Below are 18002 nucleotides of genomic sequence, written 5' to 3'. Positions count from 1 at the left end.
CGTACGTGTCTGTCCCTTCAGAAGCTGTGAGTGCCAGAGAGCCCACATGCTTGGATTGGAAATATGTGTCCCCAGGCCCTGTCACAGGGCCGTTCACATTCAGGCACCCACTTAGCAACAGGGACCCTGTGGGCAGCAGCATTACCTTACTCCGCCAGGGTGTGAATCCAGGTCTCTGTGACCTGAGAGTTTTACTCTTGTCATACTTTTTATATACAACATAGACAGAAAAAACGTGCTGTTTTTATTGTTCAGTGATGGCAGCAAAAGGGAAGGCAAGAGAGGAGTCATGGGAAATGGAGCTACTGCGACGTTTCTTCTCAATATTTGTCTTGAACAAGAGTCTGGCCACAAAAGCTGGGGAGAGAACTAGAAGAGCGAGGTCGCAGCAGACCAGCATCACTGCATTCAGCATATCTCCTCGTGCGTTTACGCTGCTCTAAACTATTCCTTTTTTTCGTTCTATTCTTTACCTTGGAGCTCTTTAGTGAAATGTGTAGTCTTTAAACTGTTGTTCTTTCGTTTGTTTTATTGTTTGGAATCTCAAATAAACCATCACCTGATGGGATTTTCTTTTGGTTTGGTGATGATAAGTTGTTAGTCTCCTGTCCAGTTAAAATGTTGGTGATGTTGAGTGCAATTGTGATGTCACTTCACTCTCAGTGCATGATTTTGTGGAGTGAGCACTCCCAGAGGAGTCTTAATTCACTTTGGGCATCCAGTGACTATTTAGGGGAAGAATGACTTTAAAACAAAATACACTGGGACTGCAACAAAACACAGTCCTTGTTTTCTGGACTGTTACAAATAGTGCTTAGATCGTATGTCCTGAAGTGTCTTGAAGTTTAAAATCTATTTTTATTAAAAAACAATAACAACTCTAATATACATCTGGGCTACAGTTGTGTGTTTTTGTCCTTCAAATTTCATCTCTTTGCATAGAGGCTTCTGTAATTTTAGAGAATCTAGAAGCTCAGTAAGAGAAAAATAATGACCTCCCATTACTTACACTTAATGTATTGCTATCTACAAATAGCTAGGTAGTTGTGCAGAATAGCCATAGTGCTACCCATCATTAGTATTAATGCTTGACAGAACTTGGCTTGGAGAGCAAGTTGCCACTCTATGCAGCTCACCAAACTCCTGCAGCGAATCACATTTAGTGCATAGGAGCCAGGTAACCTCAACCACAGAAACTGGCCTCACATGTAAAAATTAAGGGAGAGCCAAAAGCTGGGGAGTAGGGCCGTGAATCTTCCAGGCCAGATTTCAAATATGAAATACACGTCAGATGTTTCCAAACTGATATTTATGTCTGCTTATTTATATTTCCAAAAACTCTAATTGTCTTAATGTTTTTCTAAAGATCTCACATTAAACAAGTTCCGTTAAACCAAAGGCCGGACTAGAAACAATTGCATTCAACATGTCATTAGTTTGAATTTTTAAATGTGCTTGCCTATAGCCATAGAGAGGAGACCAATGTAAAAGGCTAATTAATCAAATACTGATTTTTGAGGGAAAATTTTGCCCTCAATCTTACACAAATGACTCCCTGTGAGTTAAAATGTTTCAGGAGTATTCAGCAGTATTTGAATGAGGGTCTTCCTTTACTTTGAGCACCCTGAATCCCAAATTTTAGAGCGGGGCCGACAGACTGATGTCACACTTGTTAGGCAGTATGGACGCCAGAGTGGTTTGGGCTGACCTGTCCTTGCCGTGTCTTGTCCAGTAAGCCTGCCCCTGGGGTCTGGCAGCCACTGCAGCCCGGATGGAGCCCCGCAGGTGCTGTCAGAGGCGGAGGAGACCGTGTCAGTTGGCAGCTGTTTTGCATCAGAGGACACGACCGAGGACTCAGGAGTGATGAGTTCCCCCTCAGACATCGTCTCTCTGGACTCGCAGCAGGACAGCATGAAATACAAAGACAAGTGGGCCACAGACCAGGAAGACTGCAGTGACCAGGACCTCGCTGGAACCCCAGACCTGGGTCCCCAGAAGAGCCCCTTGTGGGAGAAGAATGGCTCTGAGAACTCACATCTGAGGTGAGTCATGGGAAGGATGGGTGGGTACGGAAGTCACAGCCACATCTGTGTCTCTAAAGAGGGTCTTTTGTCATGGGATCCAACACGTGCTATCACAACCTGCTCTGCACCAGGGGCCCCGACCCTGATTCACAGCAGCTGCTCTCAGGCATGTCTCTGTGCTGTCTATGCATCTGCAGTAACTTACAAAGACTGTGTAAGAGTGGCTTGTTTGCTTTGGCACCATACCCTTAAGTATATTTTTCTACTCAATATCATGTTTGTAAGATTTATCCATGATGATATCTGTGTTGTTCATTCATTTATTTACCTGTTTTCCTGATAACGAACACTTAGATTGTTCTAGTTTTTCAGGGCTAGAAACAATGAGCAAGAAACATATGTCTCTATTTACATGTAGAGACTTTTCTAGAAGAGGAAAGTGACAGGAAAGAGACTCGTCTTCAGCTTTATGGGATACCTGAAATGCTTATGCAGTTGGCGGGCCCCCCAGTGTCTGCAAGGTCCCCTTGTTGCACACCGATGCCAGTAATTAAGGTCAGTAGACATCTTGAGCTTTGCCAGCATGTAGGCGTCAGATGGCATCTCATGTAGCTTTCATTTACATTTCTCTGATTAGGAAGGATGAGCATCTTGTCATATATTCATTAGCAATTTGGGCCTTATATTGTATTAATTGCCGTTTCATAGCCTTTGCCCTTTTAAAAAACATGCTACGTTTGGCCTGGCATGGTGGCTCATGCCCGTAATCCCAACATTTTGAGAGGCTGAAACAGGAGGATTGCTTGAGCCCAGGAGTTCAAGACCAGCATGGTCAATATAGTGAGACCTTTTCTCTACAAAAAAATTTAAAAATTAGCTGAGTGTGGTAGCATGTGCCTGTAGTCCCAGCTACTCTGGAGGCTGAGATGGGAGGATTGCTTGAGCCCAGGAGGTGAAGGTTGCAGTGAGTTGAGATTGTACCACTATACTCCATCCTGGGCAATAGAACAAGACTCAGTCTCAAAAAGAATTGAATTAAATTAAACATTGTTATGTTTACTTTTTTTGATTATTAAATTCTCCTTTGTCAGTTATTTACACATGGAACATTTCTAAGCCTGTGGCTTGAACTTAATTAATGTTTTCTTTTCTTGTACAATGATTGTCTTTACATTTTAATATTATTTAATTTTTCCTTTTTCTCTCAGATGTATATAATCTTTGCCTATTTAAGAGATCCTTCCCGTACCCTAAAAGACTAAAGATAGTCTGAATTTCTTGTAAAACTGCTTTCTCACATTTGGGCCCTCTTGTACCTGGGGTTTATTTTTGGGTGTGATATGAAGAAGGATCTATTTTTTCCCACTGATTCCTGTCCCCACTATGGTCAGACATCAAGTGTCCATGTGCACGTTGTTCTGTTCCAATGCTCTTTTTGTAGCACTGGTGTATTTGTCCATCTCTGTACCAACACCACACTGTCAGGATTCCTTTCTTTATTATATAGAAAGGCATATTGATTCTCTTCAGCCCGCCAATGTTTTTCGTCTTTAAGATAAGTGTAAGAACTCATCAAATAAATATTATGGAAATGTTAACAGAAATAAGGTAAAATGGGCTGGGTGCACTGGCTCAAGCCTATAATCCCAGCACTTTGGGAGGCTCAGGTAGGTGGATCACCTGAGGTCAGGAGTTCAAGACCTGCCTGGCCAACATGGTGAAACCTCATCTCTACTAAAAATACAAAAATTGGCTGGGTGTGGTGGCACTTGCCTGTAGTCCCAGCTGCTTGGGAGGCTGAGGCAAGAGAATCACTTGAACCCTGGAGGCAGAGGTTGCAGTGAGCCGAGATCGCGCCATTGCATTCCTGCCTGGGTGACAGAGTGAGACTCTGTCTCAAAAAAAAAAAAAAAAGGAAAGAAATAAGGTAAACTGATTTAAAGAAATAGTTCATAAGCCAGTCACCAAAATGAATGAATGCTTTTATAATATATTTTTCAGGTTTTGTTCCAACCCTATTCATATGAACTCACAAATCTGTATCTGGTTAGTGTAATTGTCTTATCAATAATACTTTATATTTCTTTGTACCTAACAGTTTGTCATGAGCACTTCCCCATGTTGTTATACACAGTCCCTAATAACGTTAAAGTATAGCTCTTCAATTCTTAGGATGACTCCAAGACCAAGTTTATATTTCATCAGAAAGGAAATTCAAAGGCAGCAATTGGTTCCTTCCTGCCTACCCCACACAAGATGCATTTTGCTGAGGTTGGCCTGTGTTGTTTACATCTGTGAGAACAGAGCAAAATTATGGCATTTTTCCTTTTAGTCATTTAACATAAAGAAAAATCACTTTCTACTGTAATCTCCACGTCTGTTCTGCAGTTTGCATGGGGATTGCACAGGTTTGCATTCCACATCTGAAACTAATCAGACATGCATTACTCTGCACCCCGAGGGATGCTGCGCATAGGACTCATTGTTTGCTTTGCTGGTGCTGACCGTTGATGTAAAATCTTGCTGATTTCTATCCAAATAATGAGGGTTAATATTGACTATGGCCACAGCCAGAATAATCATTGAGTCTTTGGAACCTGATGCTTTATGCAAACAGGGAACATGGCGTGTTTTCCTGCCCTCATCTCTGGGGTGCCACTGAATTTGAGAGTACTGTGGTGGGGAGGGAGGGAGTTCGGGAACCTGATAGACCTACAATGGAATCTTACCACTACTAACTAGCTGTTTGGCCTTTAAGAGTCCCCTTAATTTTGCCAAACATTACCTTTTGATCATACACAGTGCAGATATGCCACCTATCTATCAGAGTTGTCATGAGCCTGGGAAAAGCCCAGCACAGATGATACCATGCATGTTGCATATATAATAAGTAGTACCCATTGTCAGAACTACTGCCCTTAGTTTTTAGGAAATGGGGGCACCATGAATTGCCCTGGACAATCACTTTCCTTCACTGGGATGTGGTCAGCTCATCAGTCAGATGAGGATGAAGATGCTCTTTGAGTCCCTCAGCCCTGTCTGTGATGCTGGGTTATTTGCCAAAGAGTTGGGATTGACTCTGCCTTTGCATGGAATTACTAGTTTTGTGTGTGTGTGTGTGTGTGTGTGTGTGTGTGTTTGAGGGGAGGGGGGATTTCATAGAATGAATCCAGTTTTTTGGGCACCATTTTGAGGTTTTTGTTTTTTTTTTAACAGAAATTGTCTCAACTGACAAATTAGACATATTCAGAGATTTCAGCATGGTATATCACATTTTTTCCCAAATACATGATTTTCAATAAATTTCAGGATTACTTAAAAGCAGTGCCTCCCATGCAATGCAGGGGTTGCAAATATGGATGCTTTAGGGGTAAGGCAGGGGTTAGGCAAGGTTGAGGGAGGCTCAGCTCGTGAGAGATCACAGGCAGTGTGGAAAACACATGCTTTCTCTAAAGAGAGCAGCCCTGCTCCCTCTGTCCAACTGTCACCCTGTGGGTTACAGACCCAGTGTGGCCAGTTTTTGAAGAGAAGCCAGAAATCTAGATTTTTATGTGATGTCTCTCAAATTGTAAATGTTGGCAACCAATTCAGGCACTCAGGGTGAAACGGAACATATATGCAAGCTGGATGTGGCCTGTTCCCAGACTTACACCCTCCTGAGGACTGAAGGCTGCATCGATTGTTCCACTTCTCTTTGGGAGAAACAAGATTGCTTGTCTATTTGTCAGCTTTGGAATACACTTGTAGCTACTGAAGTATTCCCTGTGCTATATTGCTTGAAAAATATCGATTCACACGTAAGATTGGGAACGTAGAGAGAATCTGCCTCTTTTGATGAAAATAGTGTGTTCCAGGGACAGGCTTGGCATTCACATCTGGAGTGAACCCTGTCGAAAGCCTAGGCAGCACAGGGGTGGTAAAGGCAGGGCTGGCAGGGAGCTGCCCAGGCAGCAGAACTCAGGTGTGGCCCGATGGAGCAGGCCGGTCAGGTGGTCACGATCCCTACAGTGAGGACCCATGCCTGGGGGCTGACAGCCCAGACTCAAGGTGAACTCGTGAGAGCGCAGAACCCACCACTGTTCACAGGGATGTGGCCCTAACCTTGGCCACCTGCACAGAAGAACCCTATCAGAACACTAAACAGCAGCATCCATGTTCAGACTCTGGCAGTTGAGAGAAACAATAGCAAAGAGGAGGTTTTCTGACAGGCAGTGTGAGCAAAAGCCTGGCAGAGCGTCCCTAGTTGGCACCTCAAGCTCCTCTTTCATTGTGCCCCTGAAACATATACCCAACACCACCTTGATCAAGAGGAGGCTGCCCAGAGAGGGCATGATCACCGTTCCTGGTGCCCTGTGCCTGGTCCCTGAGTCCAGCCTCCTGGCCCTACCCTGGATGACCCCCTATACCTGGTTTCCACAACTCATCCTGAGCTGCCCATTTGTGCTCCCAGAACCCGTGTTTGTCTTACATGGCAAACGACAAAGATGTAGGACCTAGCTGTGACATGAGCCCTCTCCATCCCCTCTGAATGACAGGCCTTAGGGGCTCAGGCAAAGCAGAAGTCACCCTCTGTCTGGCTGGCAAGGCCAGGCCTCTAGGCTGAGAGTGGAGTTGGATAGGTTGTGAAGCTGTCCCTGATAGCCCCAGACATCTTCAGCTTGCAGAAAGTCTCTGCATTAGTCCCAGTCATCAAGAAAATGAGGATTGCTCATGGTTTATCAACTTGGCCAAGGTGGTGTCTTCTATTGCTACCCCTCTGTTACTTGGGTATTCACTAAACACAGTTTGGGAACAGCCTTAAGACCCTTCATCACCTGGAAAGACCCAAGTGTGTAAGGTCTACCTCACTATGTTCTAGTTTTCTTAGCTATTTCTCCTTTCTCTGCACCCTATGGAGGTCAAAATCATCTAGACTCCTTTGGCTAGGGATGCCTGGGTTCACACATTGACAAGCTGGAGGCAAACACCATTTCCTCAAGAGCTCTGCCACCTGTCCAAGGAGAGAGCCATGTTGGGCTGGCCACAGCTAAAAACTGTCCTGGCCCAGTGGCATCTTCACTGCTTGGGTTGTGTGCAGTTGTATTTAGAGGCTCGACTGGCCTCGCTGCTGCTGCAGCACCTGCTTCATACATGGCAGCATTGGTGGGCTCCATTTGGTGTCCTCGGAGCCAAGGCATTAAATTGAAGAGTCTCAAGAATACCATGCTTCTAAGAAGAGCAAGTGTGAATGCTTGGTAATAATTAGAATATGTTACACGTTGGGCTCACGTCTGTACTCCCAGCACTCTGATCACCTAAGGTCAGGAGTTCAAGACCAGCCTGGCCAACGTAGTGAAACCCCATCTCTACTAAAATTACAAAAAATAGCCAGGCGTGCTGTTGGGCGCCTGTAATCCCAGCTACTAGGGAGGCTGAGGCAGGAGAATCACTTGAACCCAGGAGGCAGAGGTTGCAGTGAGCTGAGATCACACCACTGCACTCCAGCCTGGGTGACAAAACTCCATCTCAAAAAATAATAATTATTGGAATATGTTATATGTGCTGCTGCAATTTGAAAAGCATATGTTTTCATCCAGTCATTTGATTGTATCCGATTATAATTTTTCACTGCAGAATAAATCTCAGTTGAAATTTGACCTTGTAAAGGGAACATCAGAGTCCCAGAGTCTTCCTCTCAACATAGTACAGCCAGTGAAGAAACTCCTAAGGAAGAGCTCAGCCCAAGATCTAAACAGGAATAATAGAAATGTGCATGTGGTGGTTGCATTTCATTCTGGGGACACCTGGGCATGGCCCTCAGGGAAGGTCCTGTGTGCCTCACACACAGCTCTGCCCTGGACTTCATGGACTCACAGACTCTTCCAACAGGCATCTGTCCCTTACATATGACCCCAGCCAATGCTCCTAATAGTTAAAGAATCACTTAATGTGAAGATTGAAGAGTCTGCATTTAGACTGCTTAGGGAAGGAACTGCCCATGGCTGGCAGTGGTGTGCCCAGTGACTTCACCTCTTGGTTCAATTTCCTGGTCAGTAAAATTGAGATATGCACTACCTCCTCCTTACAATAGTGCCTGATACATTGCTAGCCTTCAACAATTGGTAGCTGGTGTTATTGTTGCTGGTATTGTTATGTACAACTGACTGAGGAAGGGGAGAAATTTGATTTGCTAGGTAATCTTTGTAACTTGTATCTAGCTCTGATCATCTTCCTCTTTATTTATAACATGTTTGAAAAATAGATAAATAGACACATATATATGTGTGCATGCGTATATGTGCATGTATGTGTATATAAGAGAGAGAGAGACAGAGAGAGAGAGATGGATGGGGAAGTAGAGGAGACTGTATCTCCTCCTACCTGCAGGGAAGGAACAGTGGAACTAGCACTGATTATAAACTCTTGAATTCTGAAAGCAACCTTGCTATAATCAGGCAATATCTAACTGTGTATAATTATTGTGAAAATCTGAGTTCTAGGGTTCCTTTTGGGAACATCAATTCCACAGGAATGCTGTGAGAAGTAAAAGAGAGAGATTGAATAAGTGGGTGTCGGGCTTTTTCTTTTTTAACGGTAAGGCCAAACTGAAATCATATGCAGAGCCACCAAAGGTAGAGAGTGTAGCTTCTCCAGTTGAAGGGAGCCTCCCTGGAGTGCCCGATGTCCCATTTCAGCCTGGCAGCCTGTACATTTCCTTCTCAGCCCCCACTTGTTGGTGCCTGCTGGGGATGATGGCTGCAGAAGCACTGTGTGAGGAGCTGTGCTGTTACCTGCAGGCTTGTGGCTATGAGGAGCCTTATGGGACTGAGGGCCTGTAGTGAGAGGTGCAGAGGGACCCAGATCACACCAGCCAACCTCTGAAACCTGCTGACTGCAGAAACTTTGTGACACAGGAGCATTTAGAAACATTTGGCACCAGCTAGAACCTTGAAACTTCATTGTTGACTGAAAGGTGAGTATGCAGCTCATGACTGTGTAAGAGTGCATAGATTATATGCAAATACTATGCTTTTTTTTTTTTTTTTTTTTTTTTTTGAGATGGAGTCTCACTCTGTCACCCAGGCTGTAGTGCAGTGGTGCGATCTCGGCTCACTGCATCCTCCGCCTCCTGGGTTCAGGCGATTTTCCTGCCTTAGCCTCCTGAGTAGCTGGGATTACAGGCACACGCCACCATGCTAATTTTTGTATTTTTAATAGAAATGGGGTTTCGCCCTGTTGGCCGGGCTGGTCTCAAACTCCTGACCTCAAGTGATCTGCCCGCCATGGCCTCCCAAAGTGCTAGGATTACAGGCGTGAGCCACCGCACCCAGCTACTATGCCATTTTATACAAAGGAGTTGAGCATCTGCAGAATTTGGTATCTCTGGGGGATCCTAGAACCAATCCCCCTTTCCTCAGATACAGAGAGAGGATTGCATAAGAACTTTGTGACTACGGAATCATTCAGAAACATTTTCTACATTCCAGACCACTTCTAGAACTCTGAAACTTTGTGACTGCATTTACAAAGGAGTGTTTAAAACACATGTGAGACCTTGGAGAGCTGCACTGTCCAGTATGTGTGTGGCTGCCGAGCGCTTGCCAAGTGTCTGGTCCAAATTGACATGTGCTCTAAGTGTAAAATATGCATCAAATCTGGTACAGAAAGAAATAATTTTATATTAATTATTGGCAGAAATCACTAAATTGTTTTATTAAAATTAATTCTACCTATTTCTTTATACATTTTCAATGTTATTATAAAATATTTTAAATTATACATGTGGCTCATGTTATATTGGGCACCATTGTTCTAGGACTCTGAAGTTTGCTAATACAGGAACATTTACAAATGGAAGGGGGAGGTTAAGCACATATGACTATCATCAACTGCATATTTTCCCAGGCTTCTTGCCTTTAGTTAATCAAGTAATCACTTTGAAATCACAGGAGTTGGTTTGGTTGTCATTAGCAAATTGGATTGCTACCTAAAAGCAACATCTCTCTCCTCTCAGACTTTTTTTTTTCATTAATTCTGCCACTGTACTAGCCTCATCAAAAAGAAAAAGTGACCTCGTGCTATGAACCCATCTTGTACATTTCGGATTGGTCAGATTCAGCCCGTTCTCCCTCATAGCAAATGAAAACAACAAATCAAAAAGCGCTTTTGGCTCCTGGCACTAACTGAATTTGACTGCCCCTAGTTCTCGTTTTTGCTGGAGGCTGGGGTATGAATGCAGAGGCTCAGCAAGCCCTGCACACACCCGGCTGGGTGGATCGGTCAGCCTGCCACCCTCCGACCATCCCAAGAGGCTGGGCCCCAGGACGCAGGTTCACTTCCTGGGCAGACTCTGGTTTGAAACTTGCCGGTGCTGAGCTGTGTCCCTCATATTGCATGCCCCAGTAGCCTAAACATTCACATTCCCTGCAGAGTCCCCAACTCCGTGTGAGAAAATAACTGCAGTACTTATTCAACACATGCAGCCTGATATCAAAATGTCTTCCCTGTGTTTGTTTGCATTTATTTCCTTGATCTTAAGCCAGAACAAACTGTCAATAAGGAACATTTCTAAAGATTGGGGTATGTGTTGGTGGGGGGGAAGGAAGCCCGGGAGAAAAACATCTGGGCAGGTTTACTTTAAGCTAACAGAGGCTGATGTTTCTTGCTGACTGCTAACTCTTCAGGGACACATACCTAGGGCTCCCCTGCTAAGCCCACAGGGAACTGGCCTCCAAGCCCAATGACTAAGGGCATAAATCTGGTGGTTTTGCAAAGAGAGAGGAATGTTTATAATCCATTAGTAACCCTTTGGAGAGAAGTAGATGGGAGTTAGTAAGGAAGGAAAATACTGCTGTCTCTCCCTCATGCTTTCTTACACTGGAAAGTAAAATCACTACATTGCCATTGGCTCTGGCTTTTGCTAGATAATCCATTCATACATGCTCAGAACACAGCCGCCATGTTTTGCATCAAGAGAAGAGCAGGCTGCTCCTCTTTCCTCTCTCAGAGATGCCAGGAGCTTGGCAGCCTCAGGAGAAACACCAAACAAGGTCCTGGGCTGCGTGGTGGCCAGACCTTCCCTCACTCCACGGTGCACACAGGCTGGGAGCTCCTAGCTCATGTCCACTCTTTCTTTCAGGGCAAGCAGGGCCCCAGGGAGCCAGCCCAACACTGAAGTGTGGGGGAGCAAAGCTGGAGCAGAGGTGGGATGCAGAGGTACCAGCATTGCCTGGAACCAAGCAGCAGCATCCGGGGCAACCTCTATAGTGTGTCAAGTGAGGCCAGTGGTGGGAGGGAGCTGGACAGGAAAGAACACAGGGATGAAGGACTAGGGCTGAGCACAGGGTCCCCAGACTCCAGAAAGGCAGCTGTAACTGGTGGATAGGGGAGAAACCAGCTCAGAAGCAGCCCCAAGCGCCTGGAGCTGGGCTCCTGCTGTTTCTAGAGGGCAGGGAGCCCGGAGCCTGGGAGGAGGAAGGTGTTGAAGGGCTGAGACTGTTCAGACCTTGTACAGCCTCTCTGTTACAGTTTCAGGCTGACAGCCACACACTAGGATTGCTAGACACTCAGTAACAAAATAAAGTGCTTACTCTGTGCAGTGTAAGAAGAATGCAGACTCCTTTGCAGGAAAGAATTCTTGTTCACTAAAGGACAAAATTATCCTTTTAAATTTTGCTGGCTAAAAATTTGCTCTGTCACTCAAGCTGCTTTGAACTCAGCCAAGCACAGTTCTAAAGAAAAAGGGTAAAATATTCATCCTAATTCATCCTTTTCCTTAAGTCATGCTGGTTGGTTTCTTGTTAGATTTCTGTCTCCGCCTTGTCCAAAGGTATTTGCTATTTTTAAATCATCACAGTGTTTCCATATATGTGTGTGCTGATTTCTTCACATAACATGCTAACATAAGCATGAATGTGTGTTTCTACATAGACTTAATGATCATCATATTTACTGATTTTAATGCCCTTTGAAATATATATGTAATAATTTAGGTAACTGCCTAGTGATGGACATTCTAGAATTCTTACATGAACATTGTTGTATTTATATTTTTCCTTCTATTGGGTTTCCTTAAAGCAGATTATTAAAAAAGAGATTAATGGGCCAAAGTTCTTACAAAGATAAAGTGATTTTTGTTGGTGTGTTTTTTGATATGTATTTCCACATTGCTCTCCAGTTAAAACCTGTAGCAACAAATGTGGGTCTGTCAGATTCATCACATCTTCATCAGCTTGGGGTGGGTTTTTGTTTTGTTTTGCTATTTTGCAAAATGGTAGAATCAGTGGAGTTTTTATCTTATTTTTTTTAATTCTTATTGATATCATTATGTTCCATGTCTCATAGTGACGTGATCAAGCATACTTTAAAATAAAGGCAAATACTTTGAAGTAAAAGTATGTCTGTAATTTTGTTTGGCTGGGCTTTAAGCATCCTAAACTAAGAGCAAGCATTTAAAAAGTTTTCCATCTTTCCAAGTATTTAAATCTGTTTTCCATTTCAGATTGCTCTTTTATATGGCAATTTCCATTTTTCTCTGCCATATATTTTATTAAAAATTTAAATGTATTTAAACCGTCTCATTCCATGAAAGAGAAAAGCACAACTTTAGTAAAGTGCATTCAAATAATTAAAGTCCATGGCAAAAGCAATAGGGAAGACAGTCATGCACCTCTTGTGGTCCTTATTAATGGGTCCACATGCACACACATCTCCAACCAGCCCCCTTTGTGTAGCTTGTCAGAGGACATTAGCTGAGACTAATCTGGAAGCCACTTCCTGGCTCCCAAATGGACATAGTCACCAAATAAGAAAGACTCATTTATCAGAATAAAAACTTTGCTACGTGAGGATTGTGCAAAGCTTATTTCATGCATCATTATCTGGGCCTGATTAGCAGTGATGGAAATTGGTCCTCAATTTTTAACAATCAGCGGAAAACAAACCTTCAGCTTTCACTGAAGATAGACAATTGCCATAGACATGTCTCTGTGTTTTCTGCACAATAGGAAAATAGAGGCAAGAGCCCTTGCAAAGACAGTTTTTAAATTGTTTTGGCAGCAGTTGTCTCACAGATGCCATTGTCCCTGTGACGCAAATAAAGCCAGATCCCGCTCTCTGAGCAGACGGGTTGACATCTTCCTGGATGCCCCGTGCCACAGGGGCCACATTATTATGTGTTGTGGCCCCAGATGCAGCTGGTCCTTCTTGGGCTTCGGGGGCAGGCAGGCCTGGTTCCGGATGCCAGTGTGACCTGGGCAGCTCTGTAGTCTCTCTGTACATAGTTTCATCTCTGTACAACAGTGACAACAACACTACCTGCCTGAAAAACTGTGAGGGTTATAATAAGATAATTTACGCAAAAGAGCTCTGTTCGGGGGCTGGCACAAAGGCATGCAGATAGGCCTCACACTGCTAGGAACTTCCTCCTGTTAAGTCTGAGAGGAGGCCCTTGGAAAGGGTCTTGTGGAGTCAAGGGTGGAGCAGTTACTCCTGTTACTGTTGCTGTGAGGTTTTTTGGCCATCCTTATTGTCTTTATGTCCCAGTTCAAGATTCTAGGGAGTACAGCTCTTCAAGTGGCATTATCAGGCCCCCAAGCCCTGCCCCTGCAAGTGGCATTATCAGGCTCCCTGTCACCCACCAAGGGTAGGAATTAAGCCAAAGTAAACATAGAGTCTGTAAAAGTCATTTATAGTAGAGGAGTGAAATTTCTCGTTTTCTGAGTCTGGCAGGGTGGGCCACTGCTAGGGTGGACACAGATGGAGGCTGAGCTTATGAAGTTGGTGGGACTTCTGGGAACACTCCCCCATGCAGCCCTGCACAACCCTCCCCACGGACCTCCTAACAGCAGGCAGATCCTGCACCAGAGGTATGTAGCCTTTATCACTGGGACCTTGAATGACGCTGCACTCAAATCCCCAAGTGCCAAGGAACAGCCGGGCTGTGCAGTGTTGAGGTGAGGTGGACCAGCCTCCAGCCACGTGCACATGCTTGGCCTCCAGATGGCTTCACTCCTTCTTGCCAGGTGCCAGGTGCAGGGGACTGCTGTAGCGCAAGGCAGAGATGCAAGCAAATCCTGGATCACGTGAACTGTCTTTTGTGCAGTGGACTGTGACTTCAGTCTGCAGAGTGAATGAAAGCTGTGTGTGGTTTGGTTACTGTAACACTTTGGGGCCCCACACACACACCATATATCACATGTCCACCACATACAAGACATATACTCCACACAAGCACACACGCTACACACATCCCACACATACCTGTGCACACACACAGGGGATACGCACACCCATGAACAATCTGCGTCTCCGTAGTTCTGAGGACAACAGCAGTACAGTGAGTATGTGACTGCTTGAATTTGAGTATGAGCTGTTCTATCCTCAGATATTCCTGGAAAGGAGTACATTAAATCAATAGTAAGAGAAATGAGTGCTCCTTTCTCTTTGGTCTTCCCTAGAACTGAAAAAGCTGCCACAGCCTCAAATGATGAAGAAGACCTATTAATTGCTGGAGAGTTCCATAAAACCCTTGCAGAACTTGATGAAGACCTGGAAGGTAAGAACCACCTGATCTGCTACTCTGATATTATGCTGCATGAAAGTAGGTGCCAACAGTAACTTCCTCTGAGCATACTTTGATGTATCTATGTGAGGAAACAGCCTTCAGAAGGAATTCCAGGTCAGTTTGGTGAAAGTCTGGATGTGAGGCACACACAGGTTTCCGGTAGACTGCTTTTTATCTGGGCTGCCAAGCAGTACCTGGAAACATCCAGACAGCTGCTTACAGTGTGCTCTGAATAATACTAATTCAGTGCATTAAAAAGTATGCCACACATGTTAGAGAATAAAAAGGGTGGCGCAAAAAATAAACAGATTTCCTCATTAAGACTTCTCTTAATTTGTTAATATATGGCATATCTCTCAATGAGAAATACTCAGCCTTTTGACCACAATGAAGCCATTTATAATGGAGCATCTCATGGCACTGCTATTATATTGATATATTTTGGGGAAATAATACTGGAAGGCCAAAGCAGATGGCAAATAGTTGCAGTAAACAGCTAGGGAATCTTTCAAACAAAGCAGCTATGTTATTTTCTCCAATGCACACGTTGAAAATAAACTAAAAATTAGATATTTATCATGCCTTAGAGAGAGAGAAGATAACAGACTGCAAAACTGACGAGTAGTTTTTGTCTGACTCACTTTTCAGTTTCCTGTCCTGAGAATGTATAGTTGACAGAGCTAAAAATTTGAATCAGCCATAGTGTGCCCCGCAGGTTCTGACCCCATGACCATTGCATCATTTGCTGCTTGGAAGAGCCATGGTAATTCTGAGATACTCAAGATTTAGTCATCTGCTTCCTTAAGAAGTTAAAGCTAGAGCCCGTGGTCCTCTGGATTTTGTTGTGCTTCTAGTGGACATGAGAAACATGGAGGTCAAAACTCAAAACTCATTTTCATGTTTCTGTGTTGAGACAGTTTTTCCAGAGGCTTGGATCTACAAATCAGTTATTTTAAGTGAAGGATGTTGGCAGCACATTGTAACTGAATACCTTGCCTTGAAACATCATGGATCTGCAAACAGCTGTGTTGAGTAAGGAACGTTGAGATTCTGGCCCCATGCATATTATGTAGATTACAAACCCAAATAACATTTTAAAACGTATGTAAATAATGTATTCAAAAGTAACCTCAGGGAAATCAAAGTCATGGCTGCAATTACACTAAGTAATTGGTGTGGGAAACATCTGTGATTTGTGTTTGTCCCTCTTTGCAGAAATGGAAGACAGCTATGAAACAGACACCAGCTCCCTCACCAGCTCCATCCATGGTGCATCCAACCACTGCCCACAGGATGCCATGATCCCTCACGGCGACACAGATGCAATCCCAGTAACATTCATAGGGGAAGTTTCAGATGATCCTGTGGATTCGGGGTTGTTTTCCAATAGAAACAACAATGCTGGGTCTTTCGACTCGGAGGGTGTTGCCAGCAGGAGAGCCTCCCTGGCGCCACTTCAAGCTGAGCACAGCCAGCCCCATGAAAAGGCAAGGGAGGAAGTACCTGCCCTGCACCCCGCTTCCCGTGACATCGGAAAAGGAATCCATGTGGCCTTATCCAACATCTCTAAAGATGGGAATCTAATGGAAACGGCGCCCAGGGTGACTTCTTTTGCTTCGAATCTTCACACAGACAACCTAAATGCAAAAGTGAAAGACAAAGTGTATGGCTGTGCTGACGGGGAGAGGACTCAAGCCACAGAGAGAGTGAATTCCCAACCGGTGAATGAAAAGGACAGCAACGATAAAAACGCTGCCTTGGCACCAACATCATGGCACCAACGAGGCCAAAACCCAGGGAAAAGCTACAGACTTAAGCACGGCCTCACAACATATAAAATCATTCCTCCAAAGTCAGAGATGCGATGTTACGACAGAGATGTGTCCCTCTCCACTGGAGCCATTAAGATTGACGAGCTGGGGAACTTGGTGAGTCCTCACGCCACCAGCATCAGGATCATTTCCCTGTCTTCTTCTGTGCCTGAAGCAGAATCTCAGCCCATTGGGAAAGTCAAAGAGTTCTGGAGGTGCAACTCTGTGGAAAAACACCTGGGCCGACCCTCAGAGAGCTCTGCCAGGGGACCCCCCTCCACCCCTGTGCCCACGCAGACGCAGCATCCAGAGAGCAGACTCCAAGCAGACCCCAAACCAATATCACCCCAGCAGAAGTCTGCCCACCATGAGGGCCGGAACCCCCTAGGGGAGGGGAGAAACCAGCCCCCCACCGTGGGCATGGGTCACGTGAGGGTGCCAGCAGCTCACACCACAGAAGTCACATTTCTCAAGCCTCAGAGAAGAACGTCCAGCCAGTATGTGGCCTCTGCCATTGCCAAGCGCATAGGAGCCCCAAAAGTCCATGCTGATGTGGTGAGGCCACACGGTCATGCCGAGAAGGGTAATGCAGGCAGGGCGCCAGTGCTGGCTGCACCACCTGTTACTGTGAAAGATGACAGGACATCCAGCTCACACTCAGAGACACAAGGATGGAAGGATGGTGCCCAGTGGCCCTGTGTCACTCCTCCCAACAACCACGGGGAAGATTTGGCAGTGGGAGCCCTTCCTAGGGGGGAGGTCATTGGCCCACACAGGAAGTTGTCTACTCAGGACAGACCTGCTGCTATCCACAGAAGCTCCTGTTTCTCACTGGTTCAGTCTTCCCAGAGGGATCGTGTTTCTGTGGGACAGAGCTGTGGTTTCAGTGGAAAGCAAAGCACAAGTAGCCAGAAGGCCAGCTCAGCATCTGAGCCCAGACACGCACCTGATGGTACAGACCCACCCCCTCCACACACATCTGACACTCAGGCCTGCAGCAGGGAGCTGGCCAATGGCTCTGTGCGCGCCCCGGGCCACGGCGAGCCTTCCCACCCTCCAGGAGGGTCTGGCACAGAAAGCCACATTCTCCTAGAAAGAGAGGAAAAGCCCAGTGTGTTCTCTACAGATGGAAATGAAACAGACAGTATTTGGCCACCCAGCATTTTTGGGCCGAAGAAAAAATTCAAACCTGTTGTCCAGAGACCAGTCCCAAAAGACACATCCCTGCACTCTGTCCTGATGGAAGCCATCCACTCTGCAGGAGGGAAGGACAGACTACGCAAGGTGAGGATGGCGGCTTCCGGGGCAGGCTGCAGAGAGGTCTTGGGCAGGCCTTCCACACCTGCCCACTTCAGTGCACTGGTCTCAGAGTCTCAGAATAAAGCGGAGGAGAGAGAGTGATGGGATTAGGATAACAGTGAGGCTTACCACACAGGTTTCATTTTAACTAGAATTCCCATCATACTGCCTCCAGATATTTGTACTGAACTATTAAAGGGACAAAATGGATGGGTGTGAGGCTAGTCCACACTGACTTCAGGCCCCTGGCTGCCCTGTGGGAAAGGTAACAGCCAGTGATGTCCATCCACAGGGCCAGAGGAATGGAGGGGCCAGGGGCAGGCC

At 45.3% G+C, this 18002-nt stretch overlaps 1 protein-coding gene across 4 annotated transcripts in view; it reads left to right on the top strand.

The window, feature by feature from the left end:
* Positions 1 to 18002, top strand: part of COBL (cordon-bleu WH2 repeat protein) — a 295152-nt gene that overhangs the window by 265986 nt on the left and 11164 nt on the right. For all 4 annotated transcript variants that reach the window (XM_055347086.2, XM_031013210.3, XM_031013212.3 and 1 more), the window contains 3 exons: positions 1733 to 2042; positions 14462 to 14559; positions 15784 to 17663. In XM_055347086.2, the coding sequence (XP_055203061.1) occupies positions 1733 to 2042; positions 14462 to 14559; positions 15784 to 17663 (2288 nt within the window). The remainder of the gene's footprint in view (positions 1 to 1732; positions 2043 to 14461; positions 14560 to 15783; positions 17664 to 18002) is intronic.

The sequence above is a fragment of the Gorilla gorilla genome, chromosome 6 (genome assembly GCF_029281585.2).
Source record: "Gorilla gorilla gorilla isolate KB3781 chromosome 6, NHGRI_mGorGor1-v2.1_pri, whole genome shotgun sequence".
NCBI classification, from domain to species: Eukaryota; Metazoa; Chordata; class Mammalia; order Primates; family Hominidae; genus Gorilla; species Gorilla gorilla.
The sequence above is the reverse complement of the archived record's forward strand: the minus strand, read 5'-3'. Positions and strand labels throughout refer to the sequence as shown.